Genomic DNA, 18,906 nt, shown 5'->3' with positions numbered 1-18,906 from the left:
TAGGGTCTATAATGCGATATTTAAGTATCAAAGGATACAAAGAGGATTCTCTAATAACTTTCAAAGGATCTGTGAGTAGATTTTGTGAATAGAAAGTTCATAAATTTGGATGGAAAGAATAAGAAATAAATTTCGATGCACTTTAGTATGAATTTGTAATAAAAAAAATTTGCATCAACAACTTTGCAAATTAATATTCTGATAACTGTGTTTCAATATAAAATCGATTTGTTTTTTTTTATAAATTTATGCATGTATCATCTTATACCTACATATGAACATGGATATACCGACGAGATATTCATAATGACTGTTGGCACCAACGAAACACTGATAAAGACTGCTCGTTTTACGAGATTAAAGTACCAGGGAAATCTCCCCGAGCGCTAACGCCCACTTAGGAATATCGTGGCTGGAATATGAAGCTGCAGCTCGAAATAAGCGTAAATGGTAATAGATATGGAATAATAGGGAAAAGATATCGGAAAGTATCAACATTGACGAAGTAATGCTAATGGGCCTTTTACAATAAGCTATTAGTCATAAGTTGTAACCAAATTGACCAACCACAATCGATTATTTTTGAAATAATTAATTGTGACTGGTCAATTTGCTTATAGCTTATGACTAATTGTTTATTGTAGAAGGCCTCCAAAGATTATTAATGTCTCGTCGGTGCTGATCTTTAGCATTACATCGTCAGTGATGGTTATAATATGATGTTATTAAGAGGAGGAGTATTAGTTTAGTTATCTACCTCACAAGATGGCACTCAAAAGCTTATCTTCGTAAAGATCCATTGATAGAATTTTCCATCTTAAAGAATTTCCCTTTATCTATTTTTCTGTGTTTATGATATCAACAACAAGAATGAGGAAGAGCTTTTGTTCGCTTCCGTGGTGGTTGGATGTGGTTTCTGTAATTACGCATATTTTTTGATCGTGGTGACTGCGTACGCGTTGTCCCTGTTTTTCTTTTATCTTCATAATCGTTGACTGGCATAGGGGATAGAGTGTAACAGCTCTGCCCAGAGCCATTTATTGAAGACCAGAACCAGAACCAGAACAACAGGAATGAGTTTCTTCATATTAAACGTTCCATCTTCATACTATTGGAAAATGGCGTATGGACAAAGCTGAATGTAGTCTGGAAACATATATTGAACTGAACTGAACTGATATTAAACTGATATTAAACGTTCTATTTTTTTTGTAAAACATACATTATTTAAGGTAATTATTTAGAAGACGGATATCACCTTGGATTTCGCTCAAACTCACCTATCTTGTGTGTTTTGACGTGTAGAAGCCGAATCTGAAAGTTAAAATCGGCGCTCGACTCTACTTTGCGAAAAATAAATTGTTAAAAAATGACACGCGAAGTTAGGAAATCTGTCGTGCCGGTAATACAGAGACTTATGGTCTGTTCCTTTTAGTCGGACAGTGTAAGATAGTATATGTAAGCGGCAGAGGGGCGGAGCCCTTCCCCCACACTTCCATCTCAAATAAATTCTAACCTAACTCAACTTATTGCATCTTTATATATATATATATATTGTTGGACATTGTTGAAAAGATTATAATTATTAAAATCTACGCTCAACAATATATAATAAAGATGCAATAAGTTTGATTAGGTTAGGATTTCTTTGGGAAGGGATGTAGGGAGAGGGCGAGTCCCTCCCCCACTTATGTGTACTCTCTTACACTTTAACGCATTGCGCATGCTTTTCAGTGAGTCTGTATTATCGGCATGACAGATTTCCTAACCTTAAGCGTGTTATTTTTCAAATTTTTGTAACTTTTGATCCGTTTGAGAGCGACACTTTTTTCTTACAAAATCGCGTTCTATGCACCAAAATACACAACTGTGCAAAGTTTGAGTGAAATCCAAGGTGATGTCCGTCTTCTAAATAATTACCTTTCTTTCTAAGCAAGAGTTGTTGAAGAGAGTTGTTCGAAAAAAGTAAAATTAATCGATTAATATTGTAGTTTGAGTCTTCTGAGTTAAACTATATTTTAGCTTTTGATATTTCATAATTTGTTGATAATCTTGAGAATAATTTATGTCACTTGATTTAGTTTACTATAAGATCTAAGAAGATACTCTTCAAAAAATATTTTGAAAATAGTTATGCGATCTTGTAAATATAAGCATATGAACTTAATTAATAATAATACATAATTTATATGAAACAAATATATAATAAGTCATTAGCTTATATAAGGTATATCTGTAGAAAATAAAAAAAAATAAATAATTTGTCAATGAAATAGTTCTAATTTAATAAAAACTCAAATAGAAAAAGACAGAATCTTTTGCAATAGAATTCATGACTGTTTCAGATATATTTACCTCTCTGTATTAACTTTTGGATGTATAAAACACAATGACTGAAGAAAGTAGTCAGATGAAGGAATCCAAGCAAGGTAATGTTTATAGATATGTTTAATAATTTATAGTAATGTAATATATTAACTAAAAATAGTTCCAATCAAATTTATATTATTTATTTTTAGATGATATTCCTGCTACTGCTAGAGCAATTAAAATAACAAATATACAAAATCCATATATTATGAGAGCTTATGATATTGTACAAAGGGAGAAGAAAATCAACAAAATTGACGCACAACTATGTGCTTTTACTAAAAAACAGACTTTATCTATGAAGAACAATACAGAACATCTCAATGTTGATGATGTAAGATTACTAGATATCATATTTCAGTTATATAGAATAGGCTATCAGTTTTGTCCATTTAATTTCTATTGTTATAAACAATAAGAAAAAATTGAAGCTAGTGTTAAAAAATATTTTGTATTTTATGTAGATATATTTTATTAAATATGACATCATTTGTATTTCATATTATATTTATTTTACAGATGGTTTTTATACAAAGTAGTAATCATAAAACTGGTATGGCAGAATTACCATCCTATCTTTGTCGTGGTTTAATAACTTATATTAAAAAAGAAAGTGGAATATATAATGTTCTTTTAGTAGATCATGGGATTAGTATTGAGCTAAATAGAGATGAAATTTATAAAGTTCCAAAAGATTTTATTCGTGAAGAACATTTAACAAAAACTGTTGGTATATATAATATATTGCCAATCTATATGAGGAAAAACGTTGCAAATGGATATTCTTCTTTAAATAAATGTAAAACTAAAGCAATGTAAGATTCATTAATTATAACTGTCACTTTTCTTGAAATATATGTTTTTAAACGTGGCTATTAAACATCTTTAAAGTATTGTAGAAGAATGGGGCGAAGAAGCGATTCAGTTTGCAAAGAATCTTTTGGTAGCATCTGAAGCTGTATATTTCGACCATATAGTTACAGATAAAAAGAATGGGAGAGAATATGGGGAATTTTATCTTATCATCGATGACCTTATTATATCATTAAGTGAAGCTTTAGTGGTAAATTACTATGCAACTTATTTGGAAGGAGGTATATTGATATTCATCATCTTGTAATTTAATGTTTTTACCTAAGATTTACTTGATTCATTAATATTCAAGTATTATGTAATATTTTTCAAAATATGCTTGTTATTTAGATTTATTGAAACTTATTGAATCTCCAAGTAATGCAGAAGATGAAACAAATACTGAGGAAGATATTATTATACATGCAAAGTTCTCAACAAATCGACCAAGGAATGCAGGACTTGCCAAACAAATTACAAAACATTGTACCATCAGACATGTGTAAGGATATTTTGTGTACTTTATTTTTCCTTTTATAGAAAGAATTTTATATATACTATCCCATATATTTTATTTTTTCTAGTGAAAAGATTTTAATACAAAGTAGTAAGAATTGTAGAGTTTTGGTTGATGTTACTGATCTTAGTCTTCCTAAAGGTGTACATAAGGTATATATATATATATCATATTCAATAAATTTTATATTTATATATTATAAAGATATTAATAATTTAATCTATAACAAGAAAGTGTTGTATTCTTTATGTTAAGTTCAAATGAATCAATTCTTCTTTAGTTAATATTGTTATAGAAAATATAAAATATATTTTCTGTTGTAGGGTTGGGATGAGTATATCAATTCCACAAGACCAAGAAAAATTCAATCTTATATGTGGCCAGCTATAAAGAATGGATTAAATGTTGTCGCTATTGGATCATCACAATGTGGTAAAACTGCTGGATGTGTAATGGCCATTTGCGGTCTAGTAGTTATGCATCAAAAAGTAATAAATTTAAACAAATTATTTTTCAAAACAAGAGCTAGTGAGAAATCTGACTCTTATTAGCCCTAACTTACTTGTGATGTATTTATTAAGATGATAATGTGAAAATATTACGAGATTAAATATTTTCGGTTATTATATTAAGCTTTATACATACATACACATGAATTACGACAGAAAGAAACAGAATCGTTTTTGTATTTATATGCTTTTACTGATGCACTTATAAATGTATGTTATACAATAATTTATATAATTCATGTAAAAGATATTTTGTATGTTTCAGATGACGTCATATAACGCTACCCACCCTTTAGCATTAATTTTATGCTCATCTTCCTTCGAAGTAATCAATGTTCATTCACTGTGTTCAGGATTTTTGCAATATTATGATAATATAAAATCTGTAGCGGCGTTTAATGGTAAAACGCATCGATTGGTATCGGTAAGTTTATTTAACTAAATTTTAAGATATATTTAATATTTTAGAAAGAGGACATATGTGAACAAATTTAATAACTTCTTTTTTTACAGGCGTTAATATATAATGGTTGCCAAATCTTAATAACTACACCGCGCTATTTAGCACGATTTTTGAATGATAATAACAATTTACTATCATTCGACAAACTTTCTTATCTACTTTTTGATAATGCTGATATAATTTTGGATAAGTATTATAAAACGGTAATTGAAATTTGCAAAAGAAATTGTATAAAATGTACTCACATGGAAAATTTATAAAAACATTACAATATTTCGACAGATAGGAGAACTATTCCAAAAACATAAAATAATTGAAAACCGTGACCCAGAATGTGCCAATAGACCAATGTTGCAAATAATTTTATCAGCAACGAAATGGACATCTAACATTAAGAAATTTGTATCCCTGGTGATGTACGATTCGTTCATATGCATTGCGTCATTTATAGAAGCTGTCGTCTTTAAATCTCTCCGTCCAAAGCTTTATATTCTGAAGTCAATATATAAAAATCAGAAAATATTAGGTAAGATAACATACTGCGTGTGTATTTAAGGCTTTTATGCAGATACTGAACTTCTTTTTAATTTTATGCCAGAGATATTAGGGGATGAGTATACTCTGTTGAGGACTATGGTAATATGTATAAACGCTGAAGAGGCTGAACAGTTAAATGCATGTTTAATTCCAACAAAAAATACTATATTGATTCATGAAAATATGAAATTGTTGGATATACTAGGTACAATTATTTTATAGTCACCTTAAGTGTATTTTATGTACTTAATTTTATTATTTATTAGTAATTATACTTAAATTTATCGATTTTAATTTTAATGAGAGAGAGAGAGAGAGAGAGAGAGAGAGAGAGAAAGAGAGTTCTTTCTCTTCATTCAAATTATCAATTTGTGTTTTGCAGCTTTGCGAGAAATTTGGGACACATGTATACGTGGTTTATATCCAGTATTAATATGCACCGATGCAATTCTGTCTCAGCTTAATTGTACCAATATTCAGTGGTTGATACATCATTCTGTATTGTTGACGTTTAAAAATCAGTTTAATTATAGATTCTCTGTACTTTTGGATAATCTGGCACAGGTAAAATTATTTCCCCAAATGATTATGTTCTAAGACTAATTTTTTAGTTTTTTAGCGAGTAAATTATATCGTTATATTTAATCTTTTCCTCAATATTTTCGTAGTAGAACATTGTAAGAATACTCACGTAGAACAATTATTTATTTGATACGAATATATTAATAAATTAAAAATATATATGCACATACTTAAGAGTTAAACATTTTACAAATAATATTATATTAATTTCAGGATACCACGAAATGTAAAGTTAGTATAATTATTGATGAGCATAATAACTTACAATTTCAAAGTATAATGAGAATAATGCAAAGAATGAATGTCATAATACCTTCTAATATGGAAGAAAATATCGAGGTAACTTAGCAAAATATCATTTATCGATTCATTCAATTTTTGTTGCTAATGAAAGATTGTTTTAGCGTATCGCACTTACATTAGAAAGAAGTAAGAAGAATCACGATATATGTGATAATGTAAAGTCGTTGGGCCTATGTCCGGATGAAAGTGTTTGCGTGTTCAGACACTGTATACTCTCTGATGTCGATGCGCCAATGACAAATATACAGATGTAAGTGTAATTTTCTTTCAGACAATCTTACTTTGCCTCATTATTCAGTGTCTTTTAAAATTCTATTCCGACAGAAACGATACGGTGAAATTGATGGTATTGTATATTCACGACACGACGCATTTCTCCGCGAGATTAATCGAACATATTCCACACCTGAGTAATTCAAAGAAAATACCATTTTCTAATGTGGAATACATGCAGATTACACAGAAGATTCAAGAATATTATCAAAATATCGAAAATAGGTACACATACATTGAATAATACTCCATGCTGTGTAATATAATGATCATTCCCGGCATTATTATTTATTTTCCATTCGTATCTTCATATTATAGGAAAATATGTACCTCAACAAACGTGGGTGATATTTGCGTTCTAGAGGGACCTATAGACGCATTCAAAAGAGTACAAATTAGACGCATTAGATATGATAGAGACACTTCGGAGGAAGCAAAGTTTGTAGATGTGAGGTGTATCGACACTGGCCTTGTACATGAATGTGTTGATGTAAGATTTTTATATATCGGAAGACTCACATTCAAACTTTATGTTAAGTGCTAATGTCTTGCAAATTTAGTCGTTGTATTGGACTAAAGACAATGTGAATTAAATCAATTAATTAAAGTTCAAGATAAAAATAAATTTTAATAAATTAATAAAATATAATTCGAATCTAAACGATCACGATTAAGTACAAAATATCGGATGCGAATATGAATCAAAATATATATGTTTATTTTATTCAATTTTTCGTTACTGTAAACTTGCATTTGGTATTTCAGATACGTAAATTAATTCATATTCCGACAGAATTACTCAATCTTCCAACGCATATTGTAGAAATATTTATAGCCGACGTAGTGCCATATGACGAGGAATATACTTGGAATCATTATGCTACTGATGCAGTTCATAAGTGGTTTAAAGAAAATGTCGACAGTAGATCTTATATTACTGGAAAGGTGAGTTTCTACTAAATTACGACAGAATTTAGAAGATGAAAACATGGAAACAAATTATCCGCAGGTTCGCCTTCATCTCGGGAATACAATATGGTTAGACGACATCGTAACCGGCACAAAGATACTTAATCATAAAGATCTTATAGGATTTTCTCTGAAAGATAGCCTAGAAAAAGAAAATCATGCGATTCTGAACGACAATCACATGTTACATCTATTAAAACTCTGTAAAAAAAGTGGCTTGTCAAAAATTAACGGATATCATATAGACGCCGTGTGCAAGTGAATCTTAGTTCCTCACTTTTTGATCTTTATAATATATTTGATGCACATAAATATGCTAAAAAATTTATCAATTTTGGAAGAAAATTTTTTTATACATTTATACAGAATATGAAAATATTCCAAGACGGCGATATACCTTGAAAAAAACCTCGAAAAAAGAATGTTTTATACAAAATATTTCAGATAAAAGCTGCACAGCTTAAAAAAATCTATTAACTTTATCAGTATAGCCTTGGATGATGTCACCAATGCCAGGCTAAAATTACTTTGAATTTTTTATAAATAGCATCCTCTATTCTTTGTCACGTTTTGATACTCAAGTTGATAAGACCAATGAATAGATGTTTTTTTAAGTACAACTTTTATCTGATATCTAATATTATACGTTTTCATACAAGATAAATGTGAAAAAATAAATTTATATTAATACAATATTTTTAATCTATATGTATTATTTTATTTTATGTGATCTTACAAAATTATCGAAGTGGTCTTTGCTGAACAGTATTCTGGTGATCTTTGGTGTCAAACCAGCTTCTATTAATATTTCTATCCGTTTGCGAAGAGTTTCTATCTTAAAATAGAAAATCCGTCCGTGTGTCAATATTTCGTTATGCGTAAAATTGTATTGATACAACATGTCGAGTAATTCTTTCAGCTTTAGTATATCCACTCTTGTGACTTGTGGCCATTTTACGAAAAAATCATCAATAGTTTTTTCGTTGACATTAAGCTTATACATCAAGTATCCCTTGTTATTTTGATAAAATTCCAATAACAGTTCTCTTCTCTCAGATTTTTCCTTTTTTTCTATATATCTACACAATATACAAGTACAAGATTAAGACACGAGCAACATTTTGTTTTATTTCAATTATATTCTAAGCTTTGTTCTATTATCATTCTTACGATCTTTAGGTAATTATAAATTAGTTTAATTATAAATTAGTTACGTACCGATGAAACAATTGCTCAGACAGTTTTAATGTAGAAATTTGTACAGGTATGTTTTTTTTATTCAATATCTCAATTCGCTTTTGTACGTTTTCTGTATTAAAGTGAAAGATCAATCCTCCCGTTCGTATTATATCATTACTAGTAATGCCAGTTTCATGTAGAATATTAATTAGCTTATTCAATTTCATTGGATGCACCCGTAAAACATTTGGCCATTTTGAGGTCAAAACTTTCAGCTCTTCTTCTTTGACTTTTAATTTATTTAACAAATAATCACTAATGTTATCATGATGTTGCAGTAAATCGCGTGTTACATAATTTTTGTGAATAGCTCTATAAATAAATATGTATATGTATGAATTAATCATTATTCTATATATAAAGCCTAATTTGGGCTACAAATGAAAAAGGAAAGATTTTTCATGTAAAAAGCAATAATAAATAAGAAATAAAATTTTTATACCAAGCTTTGTTTAAAAAAAAAATTAGTTTTGAAAATTTGATAGTACATGCTTATCTATATGGATATTGTATATAGAGGTATCTATATAGTATCACTAAAATATATTTATAAGGTTTTCATTAATTTATAATTGAATTACATATATTTAAAAAGATTACTTCCCTAGTATACAAATTACTATTTAGATAAGACATATTTAACTTATCACATCAATGATTAAAAGAATAAGAACTTTATTAATAGATTTTTAATGTTTTATTTTGAAATACTTGATTATTTATAGATATTCCTAATTCCTTTTGGTTTGGATTGTGTTCATTAAAGAATAAGAAATATAGTAAAATAGATAGAGAGATAATAAAGAAATATAGTAAAATAGATAGAGAGATAATAAAGAAATATAGTAAAATAGATAGAGAGATAATAAAGAAATATAGTAAAATAGATAAAGAGAAAAAAAACAAAATAGAAAAAAATTAAGATACTATTTCATATTTAAGCTTTAGGGCTCACCTTTTTACAACTCTAAGTGGACATCTTATAGCCCATGTTTTTATATCTAAATTTCCTGTATCTTTATATAATTCACATCTGTGGCGTATGTGATTCTCACTATATCGAAGTACCCATAAATCCTTTAATATATTTTTATTGCTTATATTATATTCTAAAAAAGGAAAAAAAGTTAATTCAAATTATTTTTTATCACCAGTGTTTCATGCTATGTTACCTAGTTTAATATTTTTCTTACCATATAATACATTTAATTTTTTGTCTATGTAAGAAACAGGAATTCTTAATAAGAATGAACATCGCACTGTTAATTTACATAATTCTTCTATACCACACTGTAACAAAATATAATCTTATGATATACATATACATATAACATATCTTATAATATATATGACATATAACCATAAATTAGTATCTATACTAGAATTAATGAAACTTTCTGCAATCTTATATTCTACATATCTGCTTTTGATAAGAAAAAATGATCTCACTCTATATCTCTCTTAACATATGTTTATAGGAACAAGATATCATATGAAAATGTTTATTGCATTATATTGGATCTGTTCTTACCTCTAATTTATAAGCAAGATATTCAATCTTATTATATCCATAAGGTACTGAGTCGGTTTGAACATAGTTTATATTATTTACTAGTTCATCCTGAGTGAGCCGTAACAATGGTAAAAGTTCTTCATTGTTCATTTTAAGAGTGCTAATACAATCGAGTTTCTCTTTGAGTTTAGTAACATCATGAGCCAATAACCAAATATTCTTTGTAATAACATTTTTCTGTACACCAGCTTCTAACAGATTGTAATAATTGTTCAGAACATTTGCTCTGGATTTTTTCTTAAGTTGCGGATAAGCTGTTATAATTTTGTTAGTTTCGTACGTTGATGTATTCAATATCTCTTTGAGAGTTTGTATCATAACTTGTACGATGGGTTTGTAATTTATTCGATAATCATTGTAACTTGATATCTCACAGGTATGATCCAATATTTCAATGTCTTTGTGCGTTAGCCGTTTCTGGCAGACAAATGTGTTGAGAAAGGAACATCTTTCCGATAGTACAGATTTTTGGTGTTGCAGTGGAGCTTTCAACAAATATGACATAAATACACGTTGTACCAAATGTCTAACCATCGTTCGCTGTTATTATTTAAGATATATCTGCGACATGTAATTTTCATGAACAACACGGAGATGGCAATAAATTAGCAAGATTTCTTATCAAATTAAGAAGTTTTCATTTTCCATTCATTCAATATATGGCTCTGAGTAGAATTATTACACTCCTTCTCTCACTCCAATCGCAGCGATTTTGGAAATAAAAGAGAAACAGGGACAACACATACGCAGTCCCCAAGATCAAAAATATGCGTAGTTACGGGAACCACATTCAACCGCCGCGGAGACGAATAAAAAATTAAGAAGTTATTAACTGTGGCTTATAGATACCTAAAATATAAGATATTTTACGTCAATCAAAATCACACTGATTACTTGAGGTTAGTTTCTAAATATTTCTAACTATATTCAAATGCGATGTACTGCTGATGAACTACTTTTCTTGAGCATGCGTATTAAATGGAATCGCACAGAATCGTATGCGTGCTTCCATCTACAAAGTTATCATGTAACAAAATATTGTAATACAATCAGTTACCGACGATGATGTAATAGAAAACTATCTTATCTCTTTAGTATGGTATGTAATTTCGAGCAATGCTCAGCAGATGACTGAAAAATCAGATTCTTCTTGGAAATTACCGATCGTGTGTAATAGAGTTTTGGACACAGTTTAAAAGCGCCTGCATTGCTAAGTAATATATTGTGCAAAAAGATATTTTCTTTTTATAAAAGTAGATCTGTGCGTGTAAAGTTCTTTTCTGCTTTAGAACGTAAGTGCATTAATGTGAGTTGATTGGAGGCTTGGAAGGCAAGCACATCAGTAAGAAGAACAAAAATTTTGCAAAGAATTAGGTTTGCACAGATGCAAATAGATTAAATAGGGTCAAAGTTTTATTTTTTGTTATAGAATCCGTGGAATCGAATAGAATTTCTTATTGATCAACAATCAAGACGTAATTAATATCGGCGACACTCCAAGCGTTCATTAAAATAATGTAAAAATCCTAACCTATTTTGTCTTCTTACAGCAATGTGGTCTTCGTATGTGTCTTCGTCATTTGTTTTGGCCGACACAGTTATCGTTGCCTGATCCACTAGTATCAAATGTAACGTCAAGAAATGAATGGATGTTTCTTCATATTCATAGTCATAATTACAAGCAGCAAAATATATGAGCAAAGACAGAATTTCGAATTCATAGTCTGTGAGTACTTTCTTCTTTCAAGAACAAGTAATTTTGCACATCCTCCTCGATCGTTCTCATTCTTCTTTTTTTTCTCATTTTCGACTTGTCTTAATTTATTTATGTCTTTACGGGCAGAAACGCGATTGGTGAGAAGGGTTGCGAATCTTACGCAAATTATATTACGTGCTCACCGGCTTGGCACCGGCTCAGCTGAGCAACTGTAATGCCGATAAGCCGATGTCAAACAGCGTGTCATGGTCGTGTGCACAGGCGTTTCAACGGATCCTTTCTCCTTGGCTGTTGCCAGTCGGAAAACGGCGGCGCCGCGTGTCGCTTCAAAAGTTCCATGACCGGCGTTGAGGTGCGGGAGCATGCGAACGGGAAAACCTATGGTGAAAACGTGTGAAGTTGCGAGTTTGTGAAATTGACGGCAAACTGCCGAGGTCGTCATACTGTAGGACGCCTCTCGTGGAACGACGATGATAATATCGCTTCACACGCTTCGGGAAGAATTAACGTCGCCGAAGGCACTCGATACATGGAGCGGCGTCTCCATTTTGGACTTCCCGTAGAGCTTACGTGGTTATTTTGTTATAAGTTTAACGTTATTCGTCTGTGCGGAGAAAGTGGTGCGAATTTCCCGGGTTGCCCGAAACTTGTTTGTTGCTCGAGGAAAAAGTGGAATTAAGTGGTACTCAGACGCAAGAAACGAAGTAGAAAATCGAAATAGAATCTTTAATTCTTTCCTTCTTTCTATTATTCTTTTGTTATTTTAGCGATTTAATCGAAAATAGAATATTTTTTAGCTCCGCTAGATTGTGCAGTAGAGTAATTGGAGCGAGAGAAGAGTTTCTCTTTTTCTCTCGGGTTTTAATTTAAACGATGTAAACACACGAATGTCGAGTGTAAAATAGACAGAAGGAAGATAAAAGTGTATAAATAGCAGCAAAAATGATACACGGCAATACGACATTTTTTCTTTTTTTTTTAATTGACGATGCATCTCAGGCCTCGTGAACAAATGCACATGTGCGACAGCCAACTATCAATTAATTCTGCACGCACGAAGGGATATTCATGGCACTGGAAATCTACGTTAAACTAACAGTACTTGTTGAACGAGGAACTTTCATATAGAGAGACAGGATTTTTCGGGCGAGTGAACATTGTGATATCTCTATTACGCTATTCGCGGGGAACTGTTCCCGGTATCGTGTTAAAAATCTGTCGTGAAAATGCACAGGTTGCACGTGGGCTAACGAATCGAAACGAGCTGAGCTGAGCTGAGCCGAGTCGAGCCGAGATTTTACTTGCATCTGGCATGCGACAGAAACGGAAATGCACTCACAATAACGTGAATCGCGAGAGGTCTCCGCATAAATAAGCGATAAATCTGTAACAAATGTCAGCGTCGAATTTCGTCGAGGATTCTACCGTTGAAGTCACGGCAATTGCTCTTCCGGCAATTTCGGCACATCCTGTACTGCATTGCTACGCGAATTCACGAATCGGTCATGAAACCGATGTTACGAAACCACTAGCAATTTGTATAATTACCGCAACAGTCGCAGTCGCGTGTGTGTTACCTCGCAAAAGTACTATTGTTCGCGGTTGAGGCTGCAATGAGGTTGTCATCTGTTGTAACGGTAGTTTCTATTAGCGACGTAGTGCCCGTAGCACAATTCAAACGCTAATGGTTATTTCGGATCAATATGGAATTATTTTCAAAATTCAGTCGCGCGACATACGAGCCGTAGTACACGTATTTAAGGATCGGGCTTTCAATTTTGGCGTTTCGTCGACAAAAATACCGGTTGTTCCGCTTGGCTATCGTACTGTTATTGGCTGTTTTTCGATTGTTAATCTCACTTTCATTGCGGAGACTATAAACGTTATTTCACTGTGATCACAATGTAAATTATTTCCCACGAAGATGCTTTCACTAAAATTGCCTTAGTCGCCGCACGTTGCGTCGCCCGCGTGATTGCTTCAGTCGGAACGCTTTGCGTCTGCATGTCTGAATGTCTGCGAGCGCGCTTTGTATGTCTCGCGAAAGTTCCTGGTTCAGCAGATACTGCGATTTCGCGGAAGTATGAGAATTAAGAGGCGATACATTCGCGGAATCTGTTAATTATAATACGCTCTGCGAATTTATTTGTGCGCTTGAGCATTACATTACGCGCGAGTAATACAAAGCGAAATTGGTGATTTCAATGCGTGTTTGCGGCAATGGACAAGGGATGAGGTCGACCGATTCGCCGAGATACGGAGCGATTAATTAGCATCCGGTAAAATCCATCAAGATTGATGCATATATATATATATATATATATATTGCTTACTGTGCCGGTATTATATTCTGCTTTGTCTTTGTCCCAGTTTCAATAGGATTTAATCAGCTTACAGAGTATGATACGTTTACACAGGATGCGTAATAATAGATAAGACAGTTTGTTCGTGATTGTTACATCCGAACGCCCGAAAATTGGAGCGCGCTATTGAACTTTTGTGTAAATTTATTATTGTATAATGTAGCACTCGATGCAAATTCCACCGATATCTACTCCGTCGTTATCTTTATACTTTTTAGCCATTCACCGGGATTTATTTAACATGTTTTCTAAATTATTCTAAACTGGTTTTCAAGTATAGTCTTGTAGAGATCATTATGTGATGTTGCAATGTATCGAATCGAATTCCTTTATGAACTGGGTTACTTTTTCAAATTTATCTCTACTCGGGAATAGAGAGTTTAAAAATAGACTACGTGGCCAAATAATCTATATATATATAGCAATAATTTTTAAATCAGTTTTGTTGACATTATAAACGTTTCAACAATCATACATAATTATGTTGCGAATAATACTTTAACCGAAATTATATGAAACTTCTCATCTTTCTCACGTGACGTATATTTGATTTCGTCATTTGCATTATTAGTGATAGTGTATATGCGTGTATGTGTGTGATCAGTGATTACTGTTTTGGCGGCGTCGCGGCGCAACATTCACCGTCACCAACGACGTTTCTCGTTTCTCGCAATGCGAATGTGCGCGACTCCTGAATATCGGTCAGACACTCGTAGTTGAATGTTATCGAAAGTGAGAGCCTCCACGAGAAGGATGGCGGTGAGACATTATGCGCATCAATACACGGTGCAGCTAACGGAGAAGAAAATCACCGACGGGAATGTCAGCAGCGAGAGCAGCGACGTAGACGACTACTACCCGCTGATCCATCATAGTGTGAGCGGCTCTACACTTGACAGGAATGCACGTAGGAGGGTGATGGAAGCCAACTGGGACGAGGTGGTAAGACGTTACGTTTGTCCTTATATCGGTTTTACAGACCGAGTAGAAAATGTTTAAAATAAGAATCGATCGATATTCGATCTCGCGTTACCTTTGATCAAGTGTCAAGATGTCATTATCGATATGTGTGTGGGTGTGTGTGTAGCGTTTGAAAAGCGACGTCTCGCGTTATTGAATGTATTGAACAGGCGTTGTAACCGATTGATACGATCATTTTGTATATACATTTAATAATCGACGTGCTGGCCTGGAGGTATCGAATATCTCACCGAGTGCATTAGAGTGGACACATTTTACTCACATTACGCCAATTTTATCTGTTATGCTTTCTCGTTTTCCATTTTTGGAAAATATTGTATCGATCTTTTTGCGCAAAGCGGTTTTACGGTTGCATCATGTGTAATTGGAAAGTAAGTTATTGCAAAGGGGAGTCATACGTTACAAGTTGAGGCTAATCATAAAAGAATTGTGAATGAGATGAAAACTCTTAGGTGATTTTTGAACAGCTGATACAATGTGTGCGCTGTGCACTTTTATAAAGTGTAAGATATTACACGAGAAATAAATGCTTATCTCGGGAAATGTGTTGTGCGTTGAGAGGTAATATTCGCGGAAATTGTACGGAGTTTGAATACTCGTACGATACGTAAATTCCTCATGCATAGCTTATTGCATCATGAGGAAGCAGATGATGCCGTTTGAAATCTGCTTAGGCGCTTACGTTCGCAGCCGGCTGATTAAAGCGAAGCATCAAAAGATTAACCTCGTTCGCGCATTATGCGTTATTAGGAGATTAAAAGATTGCGAGCGATTTGGAGAGACCTCATTAACACGTCGAATCATGCCGTGCGGAATCCGCCGCCGCACATATTTCATTAAAGTAAATGACGTGTATTTGCAGTCACAATGTATGTTCCGCGAGCGCATAAATTAGCATTCGCGCGATAATTTGTGCTGATACGCGCTTATCGCGCCATCGTCACGTTCTACAGACGCAATAACGTTTTTCTTGCTTATCTCGTGTGTAGATAAAAAGCATGACAAAGAAATTATATAAAAGCTGGAATCACTCTGTTTATCTCTCGATTCAACCTCTCTTGTTGAGAGGGAGATAATTGTTTCCTGCCTTTATTTTATTATTCGGAAACGAGATGGAATATAAGAGGATTTTACTGGCGCGAAACTTACTTTCTCCAACTGAGAACCAACGTCGCGAGCAAGAGTATTCAGATGTTCGACTAAATTTCGAACTAAACCGGAAGGAATACGCGAAGCGGATGCATCGCGGTGCTTCCGTTAATGAGAATGGATTATATATTTAGAATCGCAATTTAACGGCGTTATTTCGTACGTGTAAATTAATATCGTAATTAAACGAGAGAACAGAATCGGAAATGTTTCGAGTGAAGCAACTTTTTCTTTAAAAAGTTGCTTTCTCCCAGAACCGGAAGTCATTTGAATACGGTGATAACTTCATACCGATACGCGAATTACAGCTTCCTCTAGTCTTGCGACATCGGCGATATAAAGAGTAGGCTAGTGCAATGTGTAGTCTTTTGTTGGTCTTCGTCGCTGTTGGATGTGATTTTTGTTACAACGAAACTTGGTATAATTTTTTATCATTGGGACTGCGTAAGCGTTGTTTTCCTGTTTTTACTCTACATTTAATTATCTCAACTTACTGTACTGTATGGCGTTAGGGAATTCGCCTTAACAGGCGTTTAGAGCCAATATTGAGAGAGAAAAAAAGAAGCCGCAATGTATTTATTAGAACACGTAATCGTGATCAGATGAGTTTCTCGTGCCGACGCAATTGAGAATAGGAACAAGCAAGCGTTCGGTAATCGAACGACAAGCTAATAAGTGTAATAATAAAGAGGTGCAGATGCAAGGCAGTGACCGGCGAGAGAGCAGCGACAATGACAGTGGATTGTGGGTGGGTAATTTAGCATTATTTTCATTGCTCATTAATTCACTCGCTAATTCATCGCCGATCCGTCACTCGTTATTATTAACCTCAGCCTCATCTTTCGGTTAACGTTTCGCCCGCGTTCTCGACGCTTTAATTACGAAGAAGGTGCTCGGAGCGATGCAGCAGCCGGCTCGGAGAGAACGGCAGAATCGGCGGAGGATCGGTCGGTGAGTAATTTAGCCATTATTAATCTCAACTTCCGGTAATCCGCTTGCACCGTTCCCGCCTCTCTAATTACGACCTTGCTTCTTCGAGATTTCGTGCTAGCGTTAAAAATACACAAATGCGAACTGATATTGTCGGACGTGTGAGACATTGAAATTGTGCGCGGCACTTTAGTTTGCTATCCTCAATGACGTGTTGATGTTTCTCTCCCTGTTTTTCATCGCGAGTAATCTGTGTCGCATATGGCTATCTAAGCATAACATATCCTCTTTCGAAATCGTGTCTAACCTACATTGGACCTAAATCGGAAAAGGTCAATATACACATGCTGTTTCATATTCAGTCGCCCTCTCTGCACTTTCCTTCAACACTGCAACGTAAGTGTAGTGCAGATGAGACGAATAACTGTGCATGGATGGCGCTGAGTGTATGTATGAAAATTCGAATTAGCAGCGGCAACTTCACGCGTCGCGACGTTGTAACGTCTTACGACGCCATTACGACGGGGATGTTTCTCAAAGTAACGGGTAATCGTCGAGCATCGCGGGTATCAGTGTCCAGAGTCGCGATTAGCGGTGTTTGTTCGGTCGGTTCGTATTCGTGCGGTAAATGAACAATGAGTGAATATCGAGTGAGTGAGAAGTTCGTGGATAAATGTGACGACGACAGCAAAGTGCCCGGAGCATCGCAGCAGCCGGCGAGAGAACGGTATTGGCGGCGAATCGGTTGGTGAGCAGTTTATTCTCTCACTTCATTATCATTTTCATCATCATGACTTCATCGTCATTATCATTCATAACCACATAACCTCTAATTGTCCGCCCACTTCGGCTACCGCTCGACATTGATTACGATCTTGCTTTCCTAAAGTTTCGGCATTAACGTAGGATATACGTGTGCAAGATGGATGCTGTGTACTTGTGTGTGTGTGTGTGTATCGTGTGCGTGTGCGTGTGTGCATTAGAATATTGCCGAGTGTACGAAAAATTTCGCGCGCAACTTCGTGTCGGTGAGCGGATCGCAGGTTATGTGGTTATGTTAGGCGGTTTCGTCTTTTTCAAGTACTGCGTTACGATAAATCGTAGCTCGTATCGATTTAGTATTATTGAAATATACACGGAGGTGAGTTAAAAATCACATATATAATTAAATAAAAATGGATCTATCGCGTTTCCTTAAAAATAACATGAATTTTTTCATTCATATGGTTTCCCGTGTAGCAATATTTGGTTTGCTCCGGATATTTGCAATACGAACTAGAACCGAGATCGATTTAGGTATTTGGCATATTCCGATACACTCTCCCGTTTGTTATTTATATTTGGTCAATTTAAAGTCCGCCGGGGACACATCTGCGCGCAAATATCACGGTTGTGAGGGGTCATTGTAACTTGTTTGCATAATCATGTCATTGTACGAGTGGCACATGCCAGCCCAAATTGCCACGCGATACAGCTGACAAGAAAAACCGAAAATAATAGTCATCGATTTTACAACGAACACAATTCTTCCTTCGCGACCAAACGAACGGCCTACATTTTTTGGTGATTGCTCGTTAGT

The 18,906-nt window shown here is 33.9% G+C and overlaps 3 protein-coding genes and 1 long non-coding RNA gene across 8 annotated transcripts in view; 3 read left to right on the top strand and 1 right to left on the bottom strand.

Moving 5' to 3' along the window:
• Positions 1-1,145: 1,145 nt before the first annotated feature.
• Positions 1,146-7,998, top strand: LOC105190274 (Brother of Yb). Of its 3 annotated transcripts, none has more exons than XM_019844687.2 (19): positions 1,146-1,232; positions 2,346-2,429; positions 2,520-2,704; positions 2,890-3,185; positions 3,262-3,464; positions 3,574-3,724; positions 3,807-3,891; positions 4,063-4,227; positions 4,514-4,672; positions 4,762-4,914; positions 4,994-5,237; positions 5,310-5,453; positions 5,631-5,812; positions 6,044-6,169; positions 6,235-6,383; positions 6,458-6,631; positions 6,725-6,896; positions 7,172-7,351; positions 7,416-7,998. In XM_019844687.2, exons 2-19 carry the CDS (start codon positions 2,390-2,392, stop codon positions 7,635-7,637), a joined length of 3,030 nt encoding a protein of 1,009 aa, XP_019700246.1. In that variant the 5' UTR covers positions 1,146-1,232; positions 2,346-2,389; the 3' UTR covers positions 7,638-7,998. The 3 variants fall into 3 exon arrangements, with proteins under 3 accessions (XP_019700246.1, XP_011151260.1, XP_019700247.1); XM_011152958.3 differs by lacking the exon at positions 1,146-1,232 and adding an exon at positions 1,659-1,894; XM_019844688.2 differs by lacking the exons at positions 1,146-1,232; positions 5,310-5,453 and adding an exon at positions 1,659-1,894.
• A 53-nt stretch (positions 7,999-8,051) lies between these two features.
• On the bottom strand, positions 8,052-11,154 carry LOC105190289 (mitochondrial transcription termination factor). 2 transcript variants are annotated; one of them, XM_025303005.1, is made up of 6 exons: positions 11,037-11,154; positions 10,146-10,672; positions 9,808-9,904; positions 9,570-9,723; positions 8,594-8,926; positions 8,052-8,454 (listed from the first exon to the last, which is right to left on the bottom strand). In XM_025303005.1, exons 2-6 carry the CDS (start codon positions 10,503-10,505, stop codon positions 8,088-8,090), a joined length of 1,311 nt encoding a protein of 436 aa, XP_025158790.1. In that variant the 5' UTR covers positions 10,506-10,672; positions 11,037-11,154; the 3' UTR covers positions 8,052-8,087. The 2 variants fall into 2 exon arrangements, with proteins under 2 accessions (XP_025158790.1, XP_011151292.1); XM_011152990.3 differs by lacking the exon at positions 11,037-11,154 and having other exon boundaries at positions 10,146-11,030.
• A 245-nt stretch (positions 11,155-11,399) lies between these two features.
• LOC105190273 (uncharacterized) lies at positions 11,400-14,686 on the top strand. Its single transcript, XR_850330.3, has 4 exons — positions 11,400-11,479; positions 11,738-11,913; positions 12,031-12,608; positions 12,904-14,686. It is a non-coding gene; the product is annotated as an uncharacterized LOC105190273 (long non-coding RNA).
• Positions 14,687-14,728: 42 nt separating this feature from the next.
• The window catches only part of LOC105190272 (dipeptidyl peptidase 4 omega), a 296,820-nt gene continuing 292,642 nt past the window's right edge, over positions 14,729-18,906 (top strand). The window contains exon 1 of one of the 2 annotated variants that reach the window (XM_025303008.1): positions 14,729-15,209. In XM_025303008.1, coding sequence (XP_025158793.1) covers positions 14,988-15,209 — 222 coding nt within the window. In that variant the 5' untranslated portion in view covers positions 14,729-14,987. The remainder of the gene's footprint in view (positions 15,210-18,906) is intronic. The other variant, XM_025303010.1, reaches the window with a different exon arrangement.

Source organism: Harpegnathos saltator, unplaced genomic scaffold (assembly GCF_003227715.2).
Source record: "Harpegnathos saltator strain DR-91 unplaced genomic scaffold, Hsal_v8.6 scaffold522, whole genome shotgun sequence".
NCBI lineage: Eukaryota > Metazoa > Arthropoda > Insecta > Hymenoptera > Formicidae > Harpegnathos > Harpegnathos saltator.
This window is presented reverse-complemented; position numbering and strand designations above follow the sequence as displayed.

What these genes read in the sequence shown, in the direction of transcription:
- LOC105190274 (XM_019844687.2), top strand. Translation starts at nt 2,390, where the DNA reads ATGACTGAAGAAAGTAGTCAGATGAAGGAATCCAAGCAAG. An exon ending in TGCAACTTATTTGGAAGGAG is followed by an intron (nt 3,465 to 3,573) that starts GTATATTGATAT and finishes CTTGTTATTTAG; the next exon opens with ATTTATTGAAACTTATTGAA. An exon ending in AAACGCATCGATTGGTATCG is followed by an intron (nt 4,673 to 4,761) that starts GTAAGTTTATTT and finishes CTTTTTTTACAG; the next exon opens with GCGTTAATATATAATGGTTG.
- LOC105190289 (XM_011152990.3), bottom strand. Translation starts at nt 10,721, where the DNA reads ATGGTTAGACATTTGGTACAACGTGTATTTATGTCATATTTGTTGAAA. An exon ending in ATCTTGCTTATAAATTAGAG is followed by an intron (nt 9,905 to 10,145) that starts GTAAGAACAGAT and finishes ATTTTGTTACAG; the next exon opens with TGTGGTATAGAAGAATTATG. An exon ending in TCTGAGCAATTGTTTCATCG is followed by an intron (nt 8,455 to 8,593) that starts GTACGTAACTAA and finishes TATATTGTGTAG; the next exon opens with ATATATAGAAAAAAAGGAAA.